Source organism: Asterias rubens, chromosome 12 (genome assembly GCF_902459465.1).
Source record: "Asterias rubens chromosome 12, eAstRub1.3, whole genome shotgun sequence".
NCBI classification, from domain to species: Eukaryota; Metazoa; Echinodermata; class Asteroidea; order Forcipulatida; family Asteriidae; genus Asterias; species Asterias rubens.
The window spans coordinates 14,479,827-14,500,021 of NC_047073.1; the positions used below are offsets into that span (position 1 = coordinate 14,479,827).

General features: G+C 41.8%; 2 protein-coding genes across 2 annotated transcripts; both read left to right on the forward strand.

The window, feature by feature from the left end:
• Positions 1 to 863: 863 nt before the first annotated feature.
• Positions 864 to 12,479, forward strand: LOC117297654 (gamma-butyrobetaine dioxygenase-like). Its single transcript, XM_033780801.1, has 6 exons — positions 864 to 1,219; positions 5,925 to 6,442; positions 7,906 to 8,032; positions 9,177 to 9,382; positions 10,825 to 10,991; positions 11,983 to 12,479. Exons 1-6 carry the CDS (start codon positions 935 to 937, stop codon positions 12,129 to 12,131), a joined length of 1,452 nt encoding a protein of 483 aa, XP_033636692.1. The 5' UTR covers positions 864 to 934; the 3' UTR covers positions 12,132 to 12,479.
• Positions 12,480 to 15,399: 2,920 nt separating this feature from the next.
• Positions 15,400 to 19,862, forward strand: LOC117297848. Its single transcript, XM_033781012.1, has 2 exons — positions 15,400 to 16,748; positions 18,500 to 19,862. The coding sequence occupies exons 1-2, from the start codon at positions 15,961 to 15,963 to the stop codon at positions 18,825 to 18,827; spliced, it is 1,116 nt and encodes a 371-aa protein (XP_033636903.1). The 5' UTR covers positions 15,400 to 15,960; the 3' UTR covers positions 18,828 to 19,862.
• The last annotated feature ends 333 nt before the right edge of the window (positions 19,863 to 20,195 follow it).

A 20,195-nucleotide genomic window follows, 5' to 3' on the forward strand; every position in this document is an offset into this window, starting at 1 on the left:
ATTGGTCCAAAGGAATAATTCAGAATTTACAAAACTGTTGATTTTACAATGGCTTTATAAAGCCTTTATTATAGGGTAGAAAACAACTTATAAAATAGAGCACCAGTATTTTATAAGATAATGCACATTGGCACTGCATGCGATTAATCGCGCCTCGATTGACGTCACGAACCTTAGTTAATTGTTTATTGGCATTCTACTCATCAAAACACAATTAGAGACAAAAGCTTTATTTTGACAATATACCACTTCAAGGTGACTTTGAAGTTCAAAAGTTGACCATCAATATTATTGGTGGTCAACTTTTGAACTTCAAACTAATGGACTGTTGATAATATTATAAGGATCATAAGGTCAACATACTGCATTTATACATGTGGAAGAAAACGCTACACCCATACCCCAGTATACTTGCCAAATTTTTACCTGACTTTGAGACTATAAGACTTTTGCTATGTCAAATGCTTGGAAACAGTTGTTTAAAACTCTCGGTAACTTCAACAGCCAATTAAAGGACGATCTCAAATATATAGAGTCCAAAGTGGATAGGGTCACTTGGGGCTGATCCGAGGTGCACTGACGTCACCACGAGAAGGCTCACGTGGTGACGTGTCTGGGTTTTTTTCCTGGGTCGAGGACGAACGTGGGGTAATTGTGTGCCCACGTTCGTCCTGGGAAAAAATAAAATACGCAACATCGGGGTCGACACAGGGAAGCTAAACGAACGCACCCTGTACATCGTCCTTGCAGACTGTGTGTGTGTGTGTTGATCCGTTGATAGTTGAGGCATGTTGAGGTCAATGTTGAGGTCCTATGATGTTCTTGATTTACCTCTATGTATTGTAGGGTGCGGGGTACACAGCTCCATGGTGCGTAGGAGGTGTAGAGAGTTCTCTTTAACCCTAACAATCCTTAACCACTCACAGTTGCAACAATGAGCCTGAACATACCTGTACGCTTTGTTGGAATTTCTATTCGGTCCCACCGCTCTGCCACGGCTGCTTTGTGGGCTTATCACAGCTATCACCGAGTATGGCAACCCAAAGCGCTCTCGACTGAGCACAATCACCGGGGCTACTCGTCGGTTTCTTCGGGCCGGTCTTGGGCATTTTTTGCGCCACCAAGAAGTCCGTTTGAAGTACGGCAGGCTAAACCTTGGGTTAATGGCTTCTTGTCTTCATACGCTGCTCAAAACAAGGTGTTGAGTAGTCACATAAAGGTAACATCTGTGATCGGGTACAAAACTTTAAAAACCCAACAACTTTTGGCTGTAATAATATAGGTTTTCCCGGCCAATTTCAGCAAAAAATCATTTAATTTCATTAACATGCATTCAAATTCACGCGTTTTCCCACAATCCTCTCAAACTAGGGTTTCTTTTTAGCTCTTAATGCATTCAATATTCGTTTTCATGCACACATGATTGCATTTTTCCTGTCAGATTCGCTTTAGTCATTCTATTTTATTTATAGGTATTCAAGACTACACTTTGACCATTCTTAAGTTAAATTTCTACTACCTATTTGCAATTGATGCATTCAAATTAAGACCCATTGAAGCGAACATGATTTTGCTGCTGGTTTGAGTTTTCTTTTTCATGTATGTGCAACGTGAATTTTAACTTATATGCATTCAAATTAAAGATTGAGTCAACTGGGAATTATAGCTCCTTTACTAGCACAGCAAAGTTGTTCTTACAGAGGTGTTTCCATGTACTTTACATTATATTTACATCATTTTCGTCTTGCTTTGTCACCCCTGTATCTGATAACTTTGAAATTAAAACTTAATCCTTTGCTTTCGGTCTTCAGACTTTGTTGCGCTGGTATTTATGTGGTTGTCTTTGTTTCTGCTAATGTCAGGAACATGTCAAATTAGAGGTTTACAAGTTTTTTAAGGAAACAAAATGCTTAAAATTACAAGGGGTCTTTATAAAATTTATAAAACAAATTAATCTCAATGTTGTCTTGCTCTGTAGCGGCCACGGGCAGCCATTTTTCATTCCAAACCTTTGGGCTTAAAAGTCTACCATTGTAGAAATGAGTTTCCCTGAAAGTATCTGCCTTTATAGGCAACAACGATTGAGTATAAGCACATAACATAGAATATGAATTTGAATGAAAACATTTAGAAAAAGGTAGGCAATTAATGAAATTGAATGGTTGACCAGCTCTTCCTGCTGGCTTAAACGAAATTGACTGAGTCTTGCGGCCTGATGAAATTGAAAGATTTTGTTTGACCAGTGAATGCTTAACTGTTGAACTTGAATAACTCTTGAATGCTGATTCAAAGTGCAGTCATTTTCAAAACTAAAATGAATGAGCTAGGAGATAAAATGAATGGAGTTTTTTGACCGGGAAAACCTTACCTATAGTAAAGACAGTTATAACTCGCAAAAATATATCCCCAAAGGGGTGCTCAAGGCGCGCTATAACAGGAAGACCAAATATTCAAAATGGCGTGTCATGTGTTTTCAATTTGGTCTTGAAACTGTCAACAGTCCCACATGTCTTTACAGATAGATAACTGGACGAACGGAGACCAGAGCGCGATATTGAAACCTTTTATTATTATTTTTTTTATCTTTCTGGAACTAAGAGGCTTTATCACATAAAATGCCCAAAATGATTTGTTTTGTTAGCTGTAGTAGATAGTGTGTTTTATTGTTTTTACGTTATGGCCACAGTAAAGTTGACAGGTTTATACAAATAATAGTTTACAATACATACACAAATAGTTTACATCTGAAAAATAAACAGTATATCGCCATTGAAGGCTACATTGAACGATAAAGTGACATAAACAAACCACCAACAAAACACACGAACGAAAGCAGCTACCCAAAGCCATTATACACTTTCGGTACAGAAAAAAAAGTTCACAGATTTACAAATAACTTACAGGGTTTACAGAAGGTAATGGTGAAAGACTTCTCTTGAAACATTATTCCATGAAATGCTTTACTTTTCGAGAAAACATTAAAACAATTATCAATTCTCGTTGTCGAGAATTACGGATTTATTTTAAACACGTGTCACGGCGAAACGTGCGGAAACAAGGGTGGGTTTTCCCCGTTATTTTCTTCCGACTCCGATGACCGATTGAGCCCAAATTTTCACAGGTTTGTTATTTTTTATATATCAGTTGTGATACACGAAGTGTGGGCCTTGGACAATACTGTTTACCGAAAGTGTTCAATGACTTTAAGTTACACTCGATAAGTGCACGAGAGTATGCAGTCCGAAATCTTCACAGTCCCTCGATTCTATTCAATTCAATTCAATTGAATTGAACTGAAAAGACCTCCTGACCCTTCCCAGGCACGTTTTTCATGCTTCACGTAGTTTTCATAAATATGTAGGCCCAGATGATGGTTCGAGCAAAGGAAGCTTATTCATTGAGCTGTTTTTTAAAACTTTATTGATACGCCGGTGTCGCATGCAATTATGTCCTCTATGCAATACTTTCCCGAATACATTATTGCATATGCAATAATGTGCGCCGGACGGTTTTGCATATGCAATCGTGTCCGCCCGGACGCTGCTGCATATTGCAATTGTGTCCGCCCGGACACATTTGCATATGCAGTTGTGTCCGCCCCGGTGCAAAACCGTCCTTGCGGTAAATTAACGCCCTTATAAACCATTGTGAGAAACAGCTCCCTCTAAAGTGACGTAGTTTTCGAGACAAAGAAGTAATTTTTCACCGTCCTTGCAGTAAATTAAACGCCCTTGGTCGACGGCACACGTTCGCCATTTTTTTTACAAGCTAAGTGCATGTCATGAATGACGTGGGAAATGTTCGGCCATCCGCTGCAATCATAAAATACATGAATATTCATGCTATACGTAGGCTCAGTGCATGCACGCTCGCTTACGCGAACAGTCACGTACATGTCCGCCGGACGGTTTTTGCATAGCCCCGGACACGATTGCATAATATGCAAAAGTCTCCGGAGCGGACAGTATTGCATGGCGGACACAATTGCATCTGCCACTGGTCCTTCTACTCTAGGAATAACATTTGTTTATACCTTCCCCCTTCCTCCCACAAGACACCACCAATCATTCTTGGCTCAATTGTTTAATTTATTTATAGCTCCATGGCTCAATGCACGAGCTTGCTCTATAACCTAGACTTGATTCCAAGTCTGCGATCGTGGCTTTAAGTCTACCCGATCGATAGCCAATACACCGTTGCCTGAAAAAGCGCCATTTAGAGTGATGTTTTTCGATAACCACTGTGCTGCGACCAATTTTTTTTTCCTGCAAATAAATTAAAAACAATATCCAAAGCTGATGTACTTTTTACCACGTAAGTCTTTATTGACATCGATTTTTAGAGATATTTCCAAACGTATACGGACCCTTAAAGTTTCCTGCAGCCGATTTCACGAAACGCTAGGATTAATCCTATCTCGAGTTAGGACAAGTAACCCGTCCTACTTAGGGCGGGTTCAATGCGTCCTACGCCTTTGGATACGGAACTTAACTCGTCCGTAGTCCTAAGATTAATATTAAGTTTGGAAGAGTTTGGTGAAATCGACGGCAGTACACTAACAACCTGGAGTTCGAAAAAAAAACTTAAAAACAAACAACAACAAACAAGAGAACGAACAACACAAACAGGCAGGGCACATATCATTATGACATGGCAAACGCTTATTCCGCCATAATAGCATTAACTGTTTTGTGTATCATCGTTTTATGACAGCAATGGGGATCAGCTGGTTGTCGTGAGTGGCGCAAAGTCTAAGTTTACACCAAAAAACAAATGCACTCAAATTTAATTGGTCGCCGAGAGCACGGTCTTATCTAGTTTTCAGACCTCTGGACCCCCCCCCCCACACCCAAACATCGCCCGGACCAAGGTCTAAATTAAGAATTTCGCAATACTGAAAGAACGCACTTTATTAGGGCTATTGTACCATATATTATCACATGACCGGACCCTCTCCCCCCAAAAAACCCAAACAAACCCAAATTAGAACAGCTTAGTCGTTTTGTGTTTCAACTTTTTCGTTCCCGGAACTAAGGTCTTTAGCGTGAGTCTATAAGTTTTGGGTGAGTGCTGTATAAAACATTTCAAATTAAACCAATGACTGAATTTTGACCAAAAAAAAAAAAATCAAATTCAATTCGTAAATACCTCAGAGAGTTTCGCTATTCCTATTTGTGGAGAGCACGTCACGTGGGTGTGCATAAACCTTATTTTATGACCAGTAAAAAGTGTTGAAACAATTATAGTTTTTGCATTTATTTTTTCATTTATTTTAATCGGTTTTCAACTGGTGGTTTAAACCCGCCGAGGCCTGGTTCTTGATAACTTACTTCGTCTCGGTAAAATTATCAAGAACCAGGCCTCGTTGGGATTAAACCACTAGTTGAAACACCTTCACCACACATTGATTCCCTAAGTATTACATGACCGAACCCTCTCCCCCCCAAAAAAAAAAAATAAATAAAAAAATAACAGATTAGAACATTTTAGTCATAATTTTGTGTTTCAACTTTTTCGTTCCCGAACTAATTATAAGGTCTTCAGCGTGAGTCTATAGGTTTTGGGTGAGTGCTTCTTAAACATTTCATTATACCAATGACTGAATTTGGAAAACTAAAACAATATCAAACTCTATTCATAAATTCCTCAGACAGTTTCGCTATTCCTATTGGTGGACACGTCACGTGGGTGTATCTCTAGGTATCTCTCGAAATTGCGTGGTTTTCCTTTTACCTCGTCGACAAACACGGTCGGCCATTTATGGGAGTCAAATTTTTGACTCCCATAAAGTGGTTTGCGCATCTCTGTTGGTTCTAAAAAAGAACCGGTGGTTAACAACTCACCGTTTCGATCACTATGCTCTGATCGTCTTCAGTAAAAGTGTTGTAAATAGTTTTGGGTTTTGTGTTCTCGTTAACTCACAGGTCGAAGCCTTGTCAAAAGATGACAGCCGCGGCGTCGTAGCGGTAACCTGGTCCGACGGTGAGAAACAAGACTACCCATTTATCTGGCTCCGGGACAACTGCTTCTGCAGCCAGTGCTACCACTCCGAATCACAGGGCCGTCTCTCATTCAGCGAACTCGATATAACCGCCTGCCCGGAATCGGTCGGAACCATCGATGGTGGAGATACTGTGCGGATAACATGGAACCAACACCACCACACGGATCTTAACTCCGTATGGCTCCGTACGTTCCGTTTCGACCAGGAACCGTTGGATGACATCAGCTCGCCCGTTCAGAAGCTATGGAGCGCCGAAGTGGCGACTACTCTACCGGTATTTGAATTTCACGAGGTCCTCTATGATGACACGGTTTTGTTTGAGTTCCTGAAGGCGTTCAATGAAGTGGGCATAGCTAAGGTGAATGGGGTCCCGACGAAGACGAAACAAATTCCAGTCCTTGCCAAAAGAGTTGGACCGATGGTGGACACAAGCTTCGGGTAGGTTTTGCATTATAGCAAGTATTGTTTGATTTCAACGATAGTAAATTATTTGTGACTGGGTTTTGACTATAGAATGTTCACACATTAACCTTTTTTGGCAGTGTCATTTGGCAGTGTCATGGCCGAGCGGTTATAAGAGCACCGGATTCAAGCACTGGTGTTTGATCAGCAGGGTGTGGGTTCGGATCCCGGTCGTGACACTTGCTACATAAAATTGGGGAGGTAGTGCTTTCTGCTAGACCGGCCAGGCTTCGAATTGATGATACCCAAGCCTACATCCGTATGGACTGTAAAGGGGTTAACCCTGTTTCAGCCCTAGGAGTAGGTGGCAACGGCCTCTGGAAAAAATAATTGTAGCCCACACCTTGAAGTGGCCTTAAGGCCTTGTGTGTCAGGCGACTTGCATAAAGAAAAAAAAAGAAAAAAAGAAAAAGAAAAAAACAACAACCTTCATTTCAATCGTTTCTGAACTACCCAACACACACACATGCAACCCTATAAATCCAGTTTGTGGGGTCCTGCTGTAGTTGTTATTATTATTCCCGTTTCTTAAGAATTCCCTTGTGGGGTATATTGTGCACTGTGTAAATTACCCCACAAGAAGACTCTCGAAAGCTCACAAAACTTAATCTCTTCCTCGTGGTCTAAAATGCTCAGTTGCATTATTATAATGTTACCGAACTCCACCTGGTGGTTGGGGGCGCCCTTGCCCTTTTTATTACCGAGGATGCATCTTTCGTCTATGTCATCCGTCTCAATATCAGGGTTATAAAATAGGTACCTGCGAGAGTAGAGGTTGATAATGTGTATGAAAGATCCTTTGGAGCCACAGTTGCCCAGGGTCCAATTTCGCACCAAAAAGGAGCTTAGCACAACCAAATGTTGCTTACCAGAATAAGGTTACCAGTAAAACTACCGTGCCATATGTACAATTTGTGACTGCAGTACTCTGCTCCTTTCTGCTTAGCAGAAAATTATTCAGCCAAATTTTTCGTTTAAGCAGCTTTATGAAATTGGACCCAGGTTATAAACTCTCTAATTTAAAGACACTGGACACTTTTGGTAATTGTCAAAGACAAGTCGTCTCACTTGGTGTATCTCAACATGCATAAACTAACAAACCTGTGAAATCAAAGTTGCGAGATAACAGTTATAGAAAAAACACTCTTGTCACACGAAGTTGTGTTTTTTCAGATGCTTGATTTCGAGACCTCAAATTCTAAACTTGAGGTCTCGAAATCAAATTCGTGGAAAATTACGTTCGTGACAAAACTAATTTCAGAGGGAGCAGTTTCTCACAATGTATTATACTATCAACGTCTTCCCGTAACTCATTACCATCAAGTAAGGTTTCATGCTAATAATTATTTTGAGTAATTACCAATAGTGTCCACTGCCTTTAAAGTGCATTTGTGCGGTGCGCTGTATAAGAACTTGTTGTTGTTTATTATTATAATTAGGATGATTCAACCTCTGAGACAAGGCGGCTACCAAGAGGAGAATCTTGAGACGGAGCGTTCCCTCTCCTATACCAACAAAGGGCTGCAGCTACACACGGATATGAGCTGTCTCAGTGAGCCGCCAGCCGTACGTCGATAAAAGCATACACCCTTTATTCATCATATCTTTTGCCCGCATTTTATACATCTTATGCAATGACGTCACCATACCGCCATCTTGATTGACAAAAACGACGTGGTATCTTTCATCGCCGGCCTTCCACCTCTAGGACCCTGGTTCAATCTCGCTTGAGGCACCGTGGATTAGGTTTCCAGCCCCTACCTAGAGTTGATTCAAGTCCTGTTCTTTTGTCAGAGGTCCCCCTAAGCATATCGCGCCAACTATACACAAACAAGCCGTATAGCAGTGTGCGCTTGCCGTCAAAAAAATGTGGCCCCGAGAGCAAGTTGGGGAATGCATGCAGAGCACATCACAAAACAATAGTCTAAGCCCCACTTGGTTCCCCAATAGTATTTCTCTTGGTGCCCCCAGCGTGATTTGAACCGGTGTGGCGGTTTAAGTCTTCAGCCGTGTTCAGTTTTCCGGGTGACGTAGTCGGACATATCAGCACGTTGTTCGAACGGTTTTAGCTTTCCGGCGTGTTCAGTTTTCCGGGTGACCTGTCAGATACCGCCGCGAGTACCCTGGCGAGTACTGTTGTTCTCTCAGCAGTGACCCCACATTGTTTATATTACGATTCTTTTCTGTGTGGTCACATAATGTTTTCATGGGTACAACTTTAGTCAGGTCACACTCTGCTTGCATAAAAAACAACTCATACGATCCACGCGTTTGCCGCTAGTTGTACTCGACTCGTGGACGCCGCCATGACAGCTACCGGAGGGTAACGGATGACTCAATACGGCACTAAAAATGGACTACTTTCGCTTGCTGTGCGCAGGCATCGCATGACGTAATGCTACCGTATTTGGTCATTCGGAAAACTGAACACAGCGGAAAGTTGAAACCGCCACACCGGGCCCGGGGGTTCTAGAGTTGTGAGGCAAGGAAATAAACCACTTCACCAACCAACCCGACCACTAAGACAACGCCTCACAGCAAATTCCAAAATTGCCTCTTGCGGAGGGCTTTTAAATTTGTTTTTCTATATCGCTTAAAAAAGGGAATTCCTATACAACAAAAGTAGGAACAAATTTTAAGGATGGCATTTCTGTTTGCAAAAGAAAAAAATTGCTGCCTGACAGACTGATGACTTTGTTTTCAACCGTAGATGGCGTTTTTCCATTGCATCAAAGCGTCTGATGACGATGGGGGTTACAGTCAGTTCTCAGACGGCTTCAAGGCTGCTGATTTTTTGAGGCAAAAGGACCCCGAAGCGTTTCAAATGCTGTGCACCAATCAGCAAGTGTTTCGGCTTGTTGGGGAAGAGCCTCATGTAGGCGGATTCGACCACCATGCATATCACACTCCAATTAAGTAAGTAGCATAGATGCAGAGGGCTATATTTTTCCCATTTGACTTTTTCTTCCGTTGCCAGCTAGGTGGAAAGTTACAGTGACTGGCTTTGGTGTAACTATACAGTGCCTTCCCACCTTGACCTCCACGGGTGGCGTGGTTGGCTTGTTACAAAAAATGACCCTGGGGTGGATTTCACAAAGGTAGACCTAAACTAGGACTAGTCCCAGGCAATGCTAAGAGATAGGACCAGTCCTAAGTTAGGATGAGTTATTGGTCCTAACTTAGGACTGGTCCTATCTCTTAGCATTGCATGGGACTAGTCCTAAGTTAGGACTACCTTTGTGAAATCCACCCCTGGTTCCATTATGTGAGTTGAGTTGTGCGTTGGTTTTCTGTTGTGCCACGAGGGTTGTCCAGACCATCCAGTTTTCCTCCCTTGGAAAAAAATCAAACACTTACGATTTCTGGCTGTGCTCCATGGTCATAATGGGTTGATGTGGCTGCAGCCAAAGGCGCCCTTGCATGCCTGCATGCTTCTCAAACATGTTGTAGCCGCATCCAATTCAGCTCCTATAGCTGCGAGTATAATGATGATTAGCCTCCCAAATTAATAGTATTACGAATTTGGGATGTATGCCTACGGGTTACCTTCTTCCACCAAGCCAACCCAAATGACCGTTTTCCTAGCCCTTTGGTTATTAAGGCTTTTTGGGGTATGGCGGACGTGATAGGAGTGTACTGTTTAGTTTGGGTGTCTACGGACAAATTTTACCCAAACCTTACAGTGGGTGCATTATAGCTTTCCTGGGTCTACCCCGCGGTGCTCACTCGGGTGAGCCCCTAACAAGAGCTAAACGAACGACTACTCACCGCTCCCGGAGTGACGTCATGCACCTGGGGCCAGCCCCCAAGTGACCCAGTCCACAAGCAGGGCACTGGGGGCTGACCTGGGTGAGCCCCTGGAATGACTTCAAAAGCTATTTGAACGCACCGGGCAGACCGGGGATGACCCAGGGAAGCAAAACGAACGCACCCTTTGTTGTAGCACTGTGTCCGCCGTATTATCTCAAAAAGGCCAGGAGCAGGACGTAATGCACCTGCTAATACGGGTTACCTATTGTATATCATGTTTTGGGTATGACTTGAATCCCTACTCAATTTGAATGAAGAAGTATGGAATGTACTTGTAGAGGTCTCAGCTCCTTTAGTCGTCAAGTTATATAAAAAAAGTGAAAACCACAGAGCAGTGTTTTCCAGGAGAGTTGCGTAAATCCGTTGTAGGCCTGCGTTTAATGTTTGTCTCACTCAAAAAAACTTTGATGGAAAGCTTGTTTTAACCATCATTACCTTTAAACCGTGTAAGTTGAATGTAAATCTGTGGTCGTTCTAGTTTTGTGAATTATGATCATCTTGGCTATTGTAAATAGTTGGGTGAACATAATAATGATTTCCCCCTACAGGTTAGACCACGAGGGCCAGCTAAAGAGTATCTGCTACAGTACACACGCCCGGCTTCCGTCAATGCGCATGGCTGTTAACAAAGTGGAGGCCATGTATAGCGCCCTCCAGAAGTTTCACAACTTCATCAACAGTCCAGAAAATGTGTTCAACGTCAAACTCAAGAGTGGTAAGTGATCTTTTCAATATTATATTACAAACTTGTTTTTATCTTTTGGGGAGTATTTTTTTGTGATTCAGCATGGATTGAACGTTGTTGGTGCCTCAAGACTGAGTTTATTAGACTCTAAGAAAAAACGGTTCAGAATTGACCCGTATTCCGGGTCACTAATGGCCTGATGGATCAGGCTGACTCATTTCTATGACAAGCTGACCCGGGAAATTGTTAAAATTGTTTTGACTCACATTGATATAGTAATGTTTACACTCTTAAAAACAAAAAGTGTCAGAATTTGCCCACAATCGGCGCCCTCTTTCTGAGTGAGGCTGGCCCAGAATTAGACCATAGACTGACCCAGAAGTAGTTAAAACGTGGGGGGGGGGGGTGGCACGGATTGTGCGTCAGTTTGATGTAATTTCGGGTCATTTAAATACACCGAGAGCCCGGGTCATATTGACCCTAAATGGGTCATGATAGTAAATTCTGACCCAGGAGATTTCAGAATGTAGGGAGAGAGGAGTACATGTAGACAGTTACGTCTTTGGTTGATTACAGTGTCGATTCAATTTATACTAATAAGCCATTTTGCGAGTTAGATTTGAATGCAGTCTGATACAATGACTTAATTGCTTAGTCACAATGTATAACTGCTTCACTTTTTTGAGTTTCTCAGACAAACGAGAAAGTTGCTATTCCTAATGGTTCGGGGTAAGCTTTTGTATAGCAACCTTAAGATGAGCAAAACCTGGTACCATTCTGCCATACAACTCCATTCAGAATTGTGTATGGTGTCTAACGTCTCAGCCGTATAAGCCAACGCTTGCCCCAAATTATGTGAGGCAGCAACTGTCTTGATAGTTTGAGGAATTCAAGTGGTAACTTGTGATCATGCACGTCATTGTACCAGACATTATTCAAATCTAACACGCACGAATGACTTATTTAAGTGCATGACATAGTTTGTGATAAGCTTTATTTTGTGCGTTGTGCGTGACTTTAGGTGAAATGATGGTCGTGAACAATCACCGAGTACTTCACGGCCGTACGGCGTTCGACGTCACAAGCGAGCGCCACCTAGAGTTGGGATACGTCCAGATGGACCACGTGACCTCGCGCATGCGTGTTCTACAAACGAAGATGCAGAGTTAATTACGTGGGTTTCACGATGTGGACAAATGAAATCCAATTCTTCCCGTACAGATTGTTAGGCATAATTGAACTACAAAATGCCATTTATATTTTTCTATACCGTTATGACAAATTATATGAAACATATTTACAGAGTTTGAAAATTACTATTGGTGGCTTTATATTAGGCATGGCTATAAAATCAGCTTCAAAGGAAAGTATGCGTTCGGTAATCACTCTTTAAAATAATGGTAATAAACACTTACTTGTATACTATAGGCTACAGCAGTTGTGGGTAGCTTAAAGGCAGTGGACACTATTGGTAATTACTCAAAATAATGATTAGCATTAAACCTTTCTTGGTGACGAGTAATGGGGAGAGTTTGATGGTATAAAACATTGTGAGAAACGGCTACCTGTGAAGTGACGTAGTTTTCCAGAAAGAAGTAATTTTCCACGAATTTGATTTTGAGACCTCAAGTTTAGAACTTGAGGTCTCGAAATCAACCATCTAAACACACACAACTTCATGTGACAAGGGTGTTTTCTTCTTTCATTATTATCTCGCAACTTTAATGACCGATCGAGCTCAAATTTTCACAGGTTAGTTAATTTATGCATATGTTGAGATACACCAAGTGAGAAGACTGGTCTTTAACAATTACCAATAGTGTCCACTGTCTTTAAAGCATTTTGAGAATCATTTCACTTCTAACTATAGGTTTTCTTGGTCAAATTCGGCCAATGAGCAGTCAATTTCATTTTCATGCGTTCGAATTAAAGCTGTTTTGCCTCTCCAGTTGTTACTGCGTTTCAAATTCAAAATCCGGCCATTCAATTTCGTTTTGGGTCGAGTCAAATTCCTTTAGCACTATGTTCAATTTAGCGTAGCGTCATTCTTTTTCGTGACACACACACCTCAAGAAGCGTCTGCGAATTTGAATGCTGCTTTGATGAATTGTTAAATTGAATGATTATTTTGTTAATTCAAATGACGCAACATTACATTTGACTAATCCCAAAACGAAATCGAATTACCTTTTTGAGTAGCATTCGATTTTGCGCGAAATAGAGTTGCTTGGTGGTTAAATTGGCTTCTAATTTTCCGAAATTGACCGAGAAAACCTATAATAACTTTATAACCTAATCATTTTATATCATTATCTAGTTACTTCGTAAGTTGTCGCAATACTCTTCTAATTAGCTCTGTGAGTAGGCTACCCGGAGGAACCCCCTTCTACTTCCCCCCTAGTTGTGTTTATGCAACTTGATGTTTTACCTAACAATTTTTTTTTTTATGATAGCTTGTTTTAATAGTAGGCCTATAATTATTCATTTTTAAATATAAGTACATTCAGTTTTCTTTGGGGTATTTACTTGAAGTTTTATAGCCAATGGAAGCTTGTATCTGTTATGGTGCAGACAAATAAAATACTTTAATATCTCATCGTATGCCATTGATCTCCAAATCTATATCATTCAAGCTTGGGTCAACCTCCTCCCCAAAATGCGCTGCGCGATCCGCAAACCCACCACCCGCACTAGTGTTACCATACTTTGGGGATAATGATTCGCTGAATTAAAAAAAAAAAAGTGCAGACCACTGATAAAGGTTTTTGTCGTGACGCCGTCAGCGCAAAGTGACCCGCTCGACATGCAGGGTATAATACTTGGGGCGTGCAACCAGTGCCCAGTTTCATGGCTCTGATTACCGCGGAATTATGCGCTTACGTATTATAGAATTGTGTGTTGCAAGGGTTCCGTAAGCGCATAATTCTGTGGTTAGCAGAGCCATGAAATTGGGCCCTAGAGCTGCTTAGCACAAACATTTTCTAGGCATGAAATTTCTTCCTTGATAAAAACAGGATTACCAACAAAGTTTCCATTTGTTGCATATTTCTTGTTACTGGTATTCAGCTGTTGTTTGCTTATCCTGAAAATCACGTGGACATTTGGTTGGTAATCCTGTTTTTATCAAGAAAGAAATTTCATGCTAAGCAAAATTTGTGTGCTTAGCAGCTCTATGAAATTGGGCCCTGGTGAGCCACAAGAATGACGTCAAAGCTATTCGAATACATCTGTGGGAACCATTATGGTTGTTACGAGATAATTTCGAATTAATAGTTTCCGCTGTCAGCATGCAAAGCTTTCTTGAAACAGTTGTTTTCCTGTAAACACGTAGAAGCTGTCTATAAAGGGACATTGTGAAACAAATATTCCTTCTTGCTGAAAACCCGTTGGTACGATCGACGTCTATCTAGTAGGCCTTAGTCCGACTTCCTTCTCACCCATACCTCTTCTATCTCGCCCATACCACTTCTATCTCGCCCGTACCACTTCCTTCTCGCCCGTACCACTTCCTTCTCGCCCGTACCATTTCTATCTTGCCCAATAGTGAGGCATATTTGTGTAGATCATTGTATTCTACTTTTACAATATCTTTCTAACCATATGCATTTTATAACAAACGGTTACAAACGCTTTTTATAGACCAACTCGTCCGATTCAAGGCAACGTGTTCCTTTAACATACTACTCATTGCTCCTTGATGAGTGAGCAGTTGCATCATTTGTGTTTGTCTTCATTTTGGATGGGGGACTTAGACTACTACATGGCTCGATTGGAGTTGTACATGAGTCAGATTGGCACGGTGTATTGTCTTCTTCAATTAATGACTCCAATGAGGAAACCAAAAAGCGTGGAGCGATTATCGGTTCAAGTAACCCATTCCACTTGGGACTTGCACCCGGTTGAGCCCAGAGAATGACGTCAAAGCTATTTGAACGCATTAGGGGGAACCATTATGGTTGTTACGAATTAATTTCGAACTAATAGTTGCCGCTGTCAGCATGCTTAGCTTTCGTGAAACAGTTGTTTTCCTGTGAACACGTAGAAATACACCTGCGTACGAGTTCGTGTGTGGTACGACTTGGCGTGCGTACGAATTTGTGTGCGCACGAGTTGACCAATATTGGTGTCGGGTTGGCGGGTGTATGAGTTGGCGTGCGTACGAAGGGACATGTTTCCCCCTGGGTCGACCTGGGTGGGGAAGCTAATCGAACGCACCAATTTTTCCAGTTTCAACATGTCAGTCGTGCAGTGGAAATCCATGAATACTTTGAATGATTTTGGAAAAAGAAACAATGGCATTATTGGACGAAAACAAAGCAAACCAATTTATGGTGTGTTGAGGCATGGCATGGTGAGGTATCAATTGTTTTGTTTGCGGTAACACCTTGTGTGTATTGCCAGGTTTATAAATGTTTTTTGAGAACTTGTCTGGCTTTAAAGTTGTTTTCTACTACCGCGAAGTAGATTTTTGGAATTCGGAAAACTTGTATTTGTATTTTGTACTCTTTTTAAGCATGAGGTTTAATTAAAAAAGGATACGTTTTTAGGGACTGATTAATAAAAAAGATGTGATGCATGGTTGAAAGGGTTATAGCATAGCGCCTTTCAAAGTACTCGCATACAGCCCCGTTCATACTGTGTTCAACTCCTGAGAAATATTCGCAGCGAAAATGTAGCTGTGACGTAAAAATCCGTAATCGCCTTCGCACTCGTAGGAAATATGAACTGGGCTGACAATAAAAGAATGGTCGAGTATTGTAGGGGTAATGATTTGTACTTGTACTTATAATGAAATCAGATACTTGGAACGGTTATCCGGTAAATAAAATGGCTTTTAACATCTGTCCAGAACCCCAAAGGACCAATGGAATGGCCCACTGCGTGCTATAAAAGAAGTTGGATTGGGTGGTTTAGGTCGCTTGTTGTTGGTTGGTCGACGGGTTAACTGTCTTGTTTTCTTCTTCTCTCGCACAAAAAGTAAACTTGATATCTATAAAAAATGTCTTGTAGATTTTTGTATCTACTTTGTGTGCTTCTGTCACCTTTGCTTTCATTGCGAAGTGTGCACGCGTTTGGAAATCGAGAGCGCGGTTCGAGAGGGGTAGTTGGGCGTGGACAACCGGCCGATTGGACCGACAACATCGCCGTCACCGAGCCCGTGGTGGAGTCGAAGCACCAAGGTACCGTCGGGCACAGTATTGAAGATCGGAGCCCTCCAGTTCAAGATTCCGGGGTCTCAGAAGATGAGACCATAACCGAGCAAGTAGAGATCCTTGCGGGGGAACGACCACCAGGACACGGTGGTGAAACCTCACCCGACTTCAATCCATCTTCAACCACGGGCCTTTTGCGTTCCGTTCGAAGAACTTCGGAGACGCTTTTAGCGAAGAATCAGTCTGAGAATCATGAGATCACAGAGGAGGCATTGCATCTTGATACTGTTGAGTCCATCATCAGTGCTAGCAACAAGGAAGGGAAAGCTGACTACAGTGTCAAGCGAGGGGAGAGGGCAAAGCTGGCGAGCAAGACCACAGAGGGTGAGACGCAGAGCAGAAAGTTACCCGTCCAACGGCGCGACAAACGGTCGATCTTGACCATACCAGGGACGCTGTGGTGCGGACCGGGCAGTGAGGCCGAACAGTACGAGAATCTTGGGGAGGATAAGGCCGCGGATTATTGCTGCCGGGAGCATGACCACTGCCCCAACATGATCGAGAGGTGGGCTTCCAAATACGGCATCTTCAACCATCGGCTGTACTCTATCAGTGACTGTGAGTGCGATAAAAGGTAAGAATAATGTGTAGAAAGACGGGTCACAAAGAAGGGTTGCATGGTGCCTTAATAGGGTCTGGGTACGTTTTGTAAAAAAAAAACCAAAACACCAGCAAAGTGTCCATAGATTTGCATTTAACTAACACAGTTTGAAGATGATAGAAAGCTTCCCTTCAAATATTACTTGTTGAGGTGCTGTAGTTTTTGAGAAATGAGTAAAACAATCGCAAAGATGGATGTTCCTATTTTCACTTAAGAAGTGGAGAAGTGCTAAATGAAATTGGTAGCAAGTCGGTTTACGGCTGACATGCAAAAAAAAATGAGAATAACTCTGAAGTGTAGTCCAAAAGTATGTTTGACTGCATTCAAGAGGCTAAGAGGCTTTAAATATTTTTGATGATTTTTTTTACATTTTTTATCACAGTTTATATGTCCCCACAGACACCAGAAAGTTTAAAGCATGATGCACTCTCACCCTACCTCCCAAGCGTAGCGTCCCGTGAGGCACCCTTCCGGACCCCTTTACCCTTTGGCAAAGATCGGTCCCATTGGAAAGAAGTTAATATCGAAGAAGACCACCTGGTCAAAATTAAAAAAAAGAGTACAACTAATCCCAATTCTTCACAATCGTGTTATTTCAATTATTTATTTCCGAAGTAGCACAATTTAAAAGCCATCTGAATTTTGAAAGGTGCCAAATGCCCCAATTTTCAACACACCCGGTTTTCTCGTTTCGCTGTTGGTGTAAAGTGCCCAAGTATTGCAAGCCTACTACAAATTGTCTATCTAGTTTCACTACTCTTGTGAAAGTGTAATTTTATAGTCATTTCCCCAAAAATATTGATTTGCAGTCGAGTTCCTTTTTTATCTATATGGAAATGTGGAAATGTGATTTGCTTAAGACGCCACAGAGACATGGTGGGACCAATTTCATAGAGTTTCTTAAACATAAAATATACGATTTTGTCTTCTGAGCAGAATTTAGCAGGATACCATTCACAAAAATGTGCACGTGTCATGGTTGTTTGGCTGCTGACCTTAATCTGGCAAGCGTAATTCTTGTGTTATACTTGGCCCCTTTGTGCTTTAAGCAGCTCTATGGAATTGGGCCACTAGCGAACTATTTTGATGGGTGATCACGTTTTAAAGTATGTAAACATCTCTCCTCTCCTACCAAACCAATTGACCATTCCGAATATCAAAAAAGTAAAACTGTTTACAAGTGAGGACTCAATGAAAAGTTTCCCCTTTCCTCATTTTCAACCAAGACTCATTTTTTTCGACGTGAATTAACTGTACCAGTGCGTGAACTTTACTCTTTTTCTCGATCCCGTCCTTGGACTTACTCGCCCATGGGCTTTTACATCTGGGAATAAGGTTGTACGATTAGGTTTACATAGACCCTTTTCGAAACCACGGCTTCGGCTTCAGACTCCGTCCTCTCGTCTGAAGCCCTGAGCGCGTACGCAAACACGCGCAATAATTGTTGAACAACAGCGGGGCCAAGCTATCCTGAGCCGAATCTGGAGCTGAAGTCGTGGATTCGAAAAGGGCCATAATAGTATTTGCTAGTTTAAGGGTATCGTACTTATAGGTGTCACTCCCTTTTGAATTACGGTATGCCAGAAGGAAATCGACTTGTATAAAGGTCATTCGGGAAACACTTCTATTGGCTAACACAAAAATACCTGATTTCCCCAGATGTGTTAACATAATAAATAGCAAATCAATAGTTTTGATTTGTAGTTTACTTTTATCCGTAACAGATTATACAAATGTCTCCAAGATGCTGGGACCCCAAAGGCCAAGGTCGTCTCCAAATGGTTCTTCAATCTTCTAGGTCTCTCGTGCTTTGAACTCAGTCAATCCACCGGCTGTGTGGAGTACGGCTGGTTCGGTAGCTGTCGCCGCTACGGATTGGTCCGTTCGGCAAAGATCACCACTGCTAAGCCAATCAAAATCCAGGACACAGCAAAGAACGTCACAACCACTGAAATGACTTTGACGGATGCAGCAACTTCGTCTGATGCAACTTCGGTTGATGTTTCTAGTTTAGGTTCGGAATATATTGGTGCAGTTAGTAGCGTTGATTAATTGTAAAAATCCACACAACCTTAGTGGGTAAATAGATCCCCTTGCGTAGGCGAATACGCTATAGCACGGTGAATACACGTGCTGATTTCTAGCTGTCCAATGATTAAGCTTAGAGGCTCGAATGACGTCAATAACCTGCCTCTACGTCAGGATCCTTTCAAATGGACCTTTGACCTCGCATCTCACGTGGAGATTCGCAATCAAATCCTACAATGTTATGTTTGTACATAACAACTTATTGCATTACGCAAGTGTACAATGCACTATGCTGCAGTGCTTTTAGGCGACCGAGTGCAGCCGACAAACATCGACTCGGACCAATCAAATCGTAAATATGGAAAGCTTGTTTACGTCACTGCACGTTTATCCAATGAAATTAGTGTATCCAATGAAATCATTGGTTTTGTGAATCCAGTGCCTGTCTGCGGATAAATACAGCGGGCGCTTTTTTATATAGTGTGGCGTCATACGCAAGGGGGTCTATTGGACCTAGACTTGATTCAAGTCCCGTTCTCGTGCGGGAGGTCCATAAGCATACCCGCCGCCGTCAAAATGTAGATATTGCGGTCCCGCCTGCGGAACAGGTTGGGGAATGCAGAATACCACCACGGGATTGGGACTTGAGTCAAGTCTAGTGTGGACCCAAAATGGATCTTTATCAGGTACAATGCAAATCAAATGCAAGAATTTAATATAATAAAACATTTTCAGGTCACATAAGCAAGTACAATGCAAGTGCTTATAATTATATTCGTAAGCAAGTACAATGCAACATTTTAAAAACATTAAATAATTGCGGGTTACTATTTGAACCGACCAGCAATTCCTAATGCAAAAAAAGATTATTGTCTTGTGTTTATAAAAGGTTGTTTACATCTCGTAGGGTGGTTTTTAATGTGTTGGAATTTTTTATTTAGTACCGAGTTGGCTCCAAAGATAGTGCAGCATTATCCATCACGTGTAATGCCCCTTATTTTTGACCGCGCGGGGGCGCTATAAATAGTATTTTGATCACTTCCGGGGGTACACGCGATTCGCCCTGCACAAATTAATAGGCGTTCTGTCACTTTTGTTGCGCCGTAGTTTCAATTTGCTTTAGAGGTGGATTATAACGGCTCCTTTTAAAGTCTTATTGTCTGTGATGGATTAGATGTCTGTGGTTATAATGTGTTCCAATCTTTAAAAACTGTTTTGCGTATGAATGAATATACCCCCGGAAGTGATTGAGAGCGCCCTCACGCGGTCAAAAATATGGCCCATTCAAACCAACCCCGTAAAACCAAGCTTTTGCTATTATACATCGTGGGGTCAGAGGTCACCAGATGCAGAACTTCTTACCTTAACGTGAGATTTTTTGACATCAAAGGT

Coding starts and splice junctions, on each gene's coding strand:
- LOC117297654 (XM_033780801.1), top strand. CDS start 935: ATGAGCCTGAACATACCTGTACGCTTTGTTGGAATTTCTATTCGGTCC. Junction 6,443..7,905: donor ATGGTGGACACAAGCTTCGG/GTAGGTTTTGCA, acceptor TATTATAATTAG/GATGATTCAACCTCTGAGAC. Junction 8,033..9,176: donor GTCTCAGTGAGCCGCCAGCC/GTACGTCGATAA, acceptor TTTCAACCGTAG/ATGGCGTTTTTCCATTGCAT.
- LOC117297848 (XM_033781012.1), top strand. CDS start 15,961: ATGTCTTGTAGATTTTTGTATCTACTTTGTGTGCTTCTGTCACCTTTG. Junction 16,749..18,499: donor GACTGTGAGTGCGATAAAAG/GTAAGAATAATG, acceptor TATCCGTAACAG/ATTATACAAATGTCTCCAAG.